Source organism: Carassius carassius, chromosome 12, assembly GCF_963082965.1.
Source record: "Carassius carassius chromosome 12, fCarCar2.1, whole genome shotgun sequence".
NCBI lineage: Eukaryota > Metazoa > Chordata > Actinopteri > Cypriniformes > Cyprinidae > Carassius > Carassius carassius.
In genome coordinates, this window is record NC_081766.1 from 3488150 (window position 1) to 3495744 (window position 7595).

The 7595-nt window shown below is 36.4% G+C and overlaps 1 protein-coding gene across 1 annotated transcript; it reads left to right on the top strand.

The window, feature by feature from the left end:
• The first annotated feature begins 3133 nt into the window (after positions 1-3133).
• LOC132154488 (CMRF35-like molecule 1) lies at positions 3134-6687 on the top strand. The gene is made up of 8 exons (XM_059563055.1): positions 3134-3239; positions 3770-4090; positions 4185-4505; positions 4646-4673; positions 4844-5013; positions 5226-5266; positions 5772-5852; positions 6004-6687. The coding sequence occupies exons 1-8, from the start codon at positions 3194-3196 to the stop codon at positions 6058-6060; spliced, it is 1065 nt and encodes a 354-aa protein (XP_059419038.1). The 5' UTR covers positions 3134-3193; the 3' UTR covers positions 6061-6687.
• Positions 6688-7595: the final 908 nt, after the last annotated feature.

Genomic DNA, 7595 nt, shown 5'->3' on the forward strand with positions numbered 1-7595 from the left:
GCTATGGCCCTATGCTCAGGCTGAATATCTACTGCCATCTTTAACAATTCAAAATGATTTCATTTAATGAACTGAGCTGAGATATTTAAAAACTATACATTACACAATTGTAATATGTTCACCTAGAGATCAACACTCCCTGAGCAGCAGTTTTGTTTTGTTGTTGTTGTTGTTGTTTTCAGAATGTCTTGTTGTTGTGCATGTCTACCATGTTAATTGAAAATTATACATTGTATTCGCAAGATTAGTCATTATGGGTCACACTCAAAAGTCTTATGAGCCTATGTCCCCACATCTGGTAGATTTCAGCAGAATTCAGGTTCTGCAGAGTCTCTGTCTCCCTCTTTTGGTGATATTTTGGATGTTACAGTCCTGTAACAGGCAAATTATGTGGGTTGAGCTACTTAGTGGAGGCAGGTGTTTCAGGTTAATTAGAAACTATATAAATCCTCAGATTCCAGAGGCGGGTGTGAGAAGATTGTGTCTGCTTGTGATGATGAAAGCATAAGGGTAGCTTTATTAAGAGAGTTGGATTGTGTGTTTCTGAAAAATAAAAGCATGAAAAGGCAAAGTGGGAGAAAATGCTTCCCTTTGTTCTTTTGAATTTTTATTTCTTTCCATGCTCCTTTGAGAGTTCAAAGACCCAGTCTCCTGTGGTATATGTCTTTTGGCTTTTCTTAAGCATGGAAAGACTTATTTTGATAGGTCCCAAATTTCAGTGTCCTTCAGCATGAAAAGCTACCCTTTAAGAGTGTTTAATGCCTGAACAAATACATGCACCCTTTATGAACCTGACTAGTTAAAAGGAACAGTCTTTCAGCACAATTTGGTTGTGTTGCAAAATTTGTCAAATATTAAATTAATTTCAGCTGTAAGCAGCTCTTTTTATTTAAATTCATTCTGCAATAAGCAGCTCTAAAATGCACAAGTGTCATTATTCAGTTTAAGTCAATTCAATATTGATTCAGTTTCCAATAGTTTCACTGCAGTTTAATTGATAATATTACTGAATATTAATTCTCTTTTAAACCTGACTGATTTCTCTGAAAGGCAAATAAAGTAAGTAAAAAACATAGGTCTTGATACCGAGCCATCCAGCACTCTATTAATACAAACATTACCCTTATTAACTGAGTAGTCCTGATCTAGGTGTTTGAAAATACCGCTAGAGAAAAAACTACTGCCATAGAAAACTAGAGAAAACAACCATTTTTGTCATTAGACTTTTGCAAAACCATGTACATTATCAGATATACTGTACATGGCCAGTTAATACTAACACACTTCATCATATTTGGACTCACTGAATGATTTTAATATGTATCTCTAAACTTCTGTATATGTTCTGTTCTGTCCAGTTCATATTCACAACCACCAAACCTACAGTAGATAGAGGTGCATCTCAGTAAATTAGAATGTCTTGGAAAAGTTCACTTATTTCATTTATCCAACTAAATTTTTTAAACTCATGTATTAAATAAATTCAATGCACACAGACTGAAGTAGTTTAAATCTTTGGTTCTTTCAATTGTGATGATTTTGGCTCATATTTAACAAAAACCCACCAATCCACTCAAGAAATTAGAATATGGTGACATGCCAATCAGCTCAAAACACCTGCAAAGGTTTCCTGAGCCTTCAAATGGTCTCTCAGTTTGGTTCACTAGGCTACACAATCATGGGGAAGACTGCTGATCTGACATTTGTCCAGAAGACAATCATTGACATCCTTCACAAGGAGGGTAAACCACAAAAATCCATTGCCAAAGAAGCTGGCTGTTCACAGTGGGCTGTATCCAAACATGTTAACAGAATGTTGAGTGAAAGGAAAAAGTGTGGAAGAAAAAGATGCACAACTAACTGAGAGAAGTGCAGCCTTATGAGGATTGTCAAGCAAAATCAATTCAAGAATTTGAGTGAACTTCACAAGGAATGGACTGAGGCTGGGGTCAAGGCATCAAGACGTGTCAAGGAATTTGCTGAACCACAGACAATGTCGAGGGAGTCTTTACCGGGGCGAAGGAGAAGAAGTGAACTGTTGCCCATTGGTCAAAAGTCCTCTTTTCAGATGAGAGCAAGTTTTGTATTTCCTTTAGAAACCAAGGTCCTAGAGTCTGGAGGACGGGTGGAGAATTTCATTGCCCAAGTTGCTTGAAGTCCAGTGTTAAGTTTCCACAGTCTGTGATGATTTGGGGTGCAATGTCATCTGCTGGTGTTGGTCCAATGTGTTTTTTTTTTTTTTTTAAGTCATTGCATCTGTTTACCAAGAAATTTTTTAGCACTTCATGCTTCCTTCTGCTGTCCAGCTTTTTGACGATGCTGATTTCATTTTCCAGCAGGATTTAGCAAATGCCCACACTGCCAAAAGCTCCAAAGGTTGGTTAAATGACCTTGGTGTTGCTGTGTTTACTGGCCAGCAAACTCACCAGACCTGAACCCCAGAATTAATCTATGAGCTATTGTCAAGAGGAAAATGAGAAATAAGAGACCAAAAAATGCAGATGAGCTGAAGGCCACTGTCAAAGAAACCTGGGCTTCCAGACCACCTCAGAAGTGCTACAAACTGATCACCTCCAATGCCACGCTGAACTGAGGCAACATAATTAAAGCAAAAGGAGACCCTACCAAGTATTGAGTACATGTACAGTAAATGAACATACTGTACTTTCCAGAAGACCAACAATTTATTAATTGTTTTTTTTATTATCGGTCTAATGGAGTATTCTCATTTGTTGAGATTGATTGTGTTTTTATTACATGTGAGTCAAAATCATCACAATTAAAAGAACTAAAGACTTAAACTACTTCAGTCTGTGTGCATTGAATTAATTTAATACAAGAGTTTCACAACTTGAGTTGAATTACTGAAATGAACTTTTCCACAACATTCTAATTTATTGACATGCACCTATATATATTTAATGTCCCTTTTATTATGAATGACGGGTCATGTCATTGTTTTGAACATGTTGTATATTCTTGTGCACATTTACACAAATACTCTTGTGTCAGACCATTACTGCAATAAGGATATGATCTAGCAGACTGTGTGCACAGAATTTGTCTGTGAGATCTATGCCAACTTCAGTTTTTTTACTTCAGTAAATACTGTAACAGGAACTGCTTATTTTTTATCGGGCAGGAAGTGAAATGTTCATTTGAGGTTCTGTCTTGTACTCATTCGGACCGTCACATGGCTCGTCCTCTGATTCTCTTTGGTGTTTTACTTTACACCGCAGGTAAGACACAGAAAATACATTCTACCCTCTAAAAAGGGTTTTACAGTTGTTTTTATAAACTATCCTGTTTTTCCGCTGTTGTAACTTTGTATATTTTGTTAGTTTTACATTCTAAGAACACAACAGGGTCCATAAATTGAACTGTTTAGAGTGTGGTTCAGTTTATATCCAGCTGTGTAAGACGTCAATACAGAGAAAATTCAGTTTCACATAGCACAAGGACCTTTCAACAGCTTTTACTAATTTTTCAGTAACCACAAAATTGCAACACTGTTTTTTGACATATGGGAAAAATGTCAAAAAATAATTCAGAGAATACTTGATACATAAACCTTTATTTATTTATGTATTTATTTGTTAGTGTTTCAGTCTGTCTTACTGAAGATCAGAATCTTTTTATGTTAATATACAACAAATTACAGTATATCATAACTTTTTTTATATATATTTACAAAATGTTATTTTTTATTTGGAACCAAATATGGTGATGAGTGTGGTGATGAGTGTGTGTGTGTGTGTGTGTGTTGCAGGAACTTTGAGCATGAAGACATTGGATCATGTAACTGTAAGAGAAGGAGGAACCATTACAATCCCCTGTCTGTATGACAATCAGTATAAACCAAACACAAAATACTGGTGTGAAGGTTATTTTTGGAATTCTTGCAAAATTACAGCAAGTACAAATGCTATAGGGAAATGGACAATAACGGATTATCCAGCTGACAGTATTTTTACTGTGAAACTCAACAATCTGAAATCCTCAGACTCTGGATATTATTGGTGTGCTGTAGAGATCGGAAATCACGCAGAACCAGATGACAAAAAATATTTGTATGTAACTGTTAAAAAAGGTAAATACATTGTTTGTGGTGCATTAACATTATTTGTCAAATTTCTACCACATTGTTTTGTTTAATATAGAATATTTTTGCTGTCTGTGTTCAGCTCCTGATGTGTTTGTGGTGAACAGCAGTGTATCTGGACATGAAGGTGGTGATATCAGTGTTCAGTGTTTCTACAGTTCTGGATATAAGAATCTACTCAAACAGTGGTGCAGATATAAAGATAAGAGCTGTTACACAGTGGGGAGGACTAACACATCCCAGAATTCATCAGTCCAGATCAGTGATGATGGGAGAAGATCCTTCACTGTGCTGATGACTGGACTGAGACTCACTGATTCTGGCTGGTACTACTGCTCTGTTGGAGATCTGCAGGTTCCTGTTCACCTCCTTGTTCAGAGCGACAATCAATATAAAAGTATGTGTAAATCCAGTAAAACTTTGAAAGATTTGTTTCTTTTCATTTACATTAGACTTGCATTACACTATATTTGAAATGTGTTCTTTATATTTAGAATATTAATTTAAACATTTTATTTATTTATATTTGTCTTCTGATCTCAGCTGAAAGTGATGATGCTGGTCTATTTCCGTAAGTAAATCCTGAATTTATCAAGTCAGATTACCAGGGGTATCAGTAAACATAATCTCATATTTAGTTAAATGTAAAAAAAAATATTTACCTGATTAAAAAGCAACTTTTGCTAATTACGTTAATATTCACATTTTAAACCCATTCATCTATTTCATTTTTAAAAACAGCTCTATATGCAGAAACCAAACAGCAAGCAAAGATTCGGAGGACAGCAAGTGCTCCCCTAACGGCCCGTCTAACCAGATGGACTGGATTTTTCTCCTCCTCTATACTGCTGTGCCGCTACTTCTATTACTGATGCTGGTTTTAGTTATCTGGAGGCTTGTACAAAAACACAGTCAGTTCTAACACGTATATATTTAATTAAATGCACTGCTAAAAGCCTCAAAATACAATTTCACAAGATTTATCACACCAATTTCACATTACATTGGTGAAAACTCCCCATGAATATCACTTCTTTTTCCACCCTCATTTGTATATTATTTCGAAAAGGGGAACTTTTTTAGGTTTCTTGTGGTTTTATAATACATTTCTTTCTGTTTTAAGACAGGGCTTTGACCAAACGAGGACCAGAAATCTGTTCAGTGGTATGTGTTTAGGCCTTAAAATCTCCATGTCTGACTAAAGACCAGTTCTCACCAGGATGAAAGACGTTCACACCACAACTACAAAGATAACCAAGCTTTGACCAAAAGGATAAAAACACATCGACTGCCAAGTTTTGCCAAGTCTGTGGTTTTAGTGTGGAATTGGGCTAATTTTAAGCTGTTGGCACTGGTTGTTTTTTAGTGTGCTTGTTAAAGCCATCTCAAATATGAATTCGATGAAAGGGACCCCAACAGAAGGGAAAACATAGGAAAAAAGAAAATATGATTAGGCTAGTTTTGATTATAAATTGGGGTGATTTTCCCCCACAAACCTGGCAATCCTTAACCTCAGGAGCACACTTACAATAAACAGATCGTTATTGTGAATTGGAGTGTGAACGTTAATATAGCTATCGTTCTTGGTGTTAACGGGCCTGTGCACTGTTACTTAACACTCATTCCATCTAAATAATATTTTATTGAAGTTGTTTTCTCGCTTTCACAGGCAGAAGGTCAAATGGCTGTCACGTATGACACTGTGGTCTTCAAGAAAGCAAAAAAACATGAAACAAACCAGGTTTCAATTGTAAGTAAGCATTACATTGCTGATACTACTAATGCACAAAAAAAACAGTATATTTGTTAATGCAAGACTATGATGCAATCTATTTATACTCGGGCGGTGATCTCATGAAATTCATCTCATTCTGTCTTGTGTTTTATGAAATCATTTTCAGAGCCACTCTCCTGAACAATTTGAAGTGATCTACAGCCCTCTGAACCTTCACCAATAACACATGATCTCTGGCCATTGAAATTATGAATATTACAATCTGAAGTAATGGCATCTTCGTCTGTTTTACATCATGCAGTTTCTTTTAAAGCCGCAAAGGATGCCACGAGACAGAAAAAGAGGAACCTCCAGAACACATTTTAGTGTTTAAAGTGTTGCATGAGGGTCATGGTTCACCAGATTATTATTTTGCTATTAAGATTTTTGCCACATCTGTAAAAGTGTCACCTATTTTTTTTTTAAGTGGTAAAAGTTCTTCTGCTGTTCTACTTTTATTCTAGGTCAATGTGAGAAGCAAAACTGAAACATCTTTTGCCACATGAGAGAATGACACAATGAGTTCAGGTCAGCTTTTAGGTCAATGAATAGTTAGACCACTTCAGAGAAACCTGAAAAAATATGCTCATTTTAAATCTAATTACTAATTAGTATTTGTTTTTGCATAAATAACTGCTTTGTTTTTTGACCTACTTAATACCTCAGCATTATTATTGTTGATTGCGTAAGATTTAGTTGTAAAACTGTCTAAGTACTTTCATTTGTAGTTTAGAAAATATTTTAATGGCTTTTCCAGTGAAAGTATTATAAATGTTATTACATAAAAAAAAAAAATTCTATATGGCTCTCATTCAGTGTAATTGTATGGCATTTATCTATCTCTATATATACAGTAAATATAGACAGATATTTAATTATATGACATTTTAGGGTTATTAGTTAACCAAAATTAATTTACTAAATGTACTAAAATAACTCAAATTAAAACTGAAATAACAATGAATGAAATGTCTCAGGTTACGTATTTAACCATGGTTCCCTGAGAAGTGAACGAGACCCTGTGCTCTCTAGCGGTCGCTATGGGGGACATCTTCAGTGTGATTGGTGTCTGAAGCATGTATCTAAACACGACAATACAATTGGCTGGTGACAGCCTACAACGTCATTACCGGTATGACCACAGTATAAAACGGCACCGGAAGAACACATCACCCGCTTCTTTGCATGAAGCTTGTGTCCGAAGCATGGCAAGACATCTAGCGGACACAGTGTGTCGTTCCCTTCTCAGGGAACCATGGTTATGTACCTAACCTGAGACATTCCCTTTCGAGGAAACATCGAACTGCGTCCTCTAGGGGTCGCTATTAGGAAAAGTATACTCACGCCGTCATGCTGAGGGGAGTGCATGCCAAGCACTATGGCGAGCACTAAATGCCAGCTTTACCAAGTCATGGGAGTTATGGGTCCTGAACCGCAGGGAGCTGATGGCTGTCCCTCTTTCCTTAAAAAAAGAGACAAACAAGAGCGGAGATTTATCAGTGGAAAACACTCACAATGCATGCAGACCCCTCAAGGACATTGTGTGTGTGTTCTTCGTCCAAACAAAAGACGCAAAGATTATGTGTTTCTTCAGGTGTCAAATAACGAGGACAAGGATCTTCTTCTTATTTCTCACTTCTTAAACGTCTTACTAGAATGCACGGTTCAAACAAAACAGTTCTCCCGGCACCATTTAATACTGTGGTCACACCGGTAATG

Excerpts from the sequence above, each read along its gene's own strand:
- LOC132154488 (XM_059563055.1), top strand. The coding sequence starts at position 3,194 with ATGGCTCGTCCTCTGATTCTCTTTGGTGTTTTACTTTACACCGCAG. Across the intron at positions 3,240-3,769 it reads TGTTTTACTTTACACCGCAG|GAACTTTGAGCATGAAGACA; the intron begins GTAAGACACAGA and ends TGTGTGTTGCAG. Across the intron at positions 5,014-5,225 it reads GAGGCTTGTACAAAAACACA|ACAGGGCTTTGACCAAACGA; the intron begins GTCAGTTCTAAC and ends TTCTGTTTTAAG.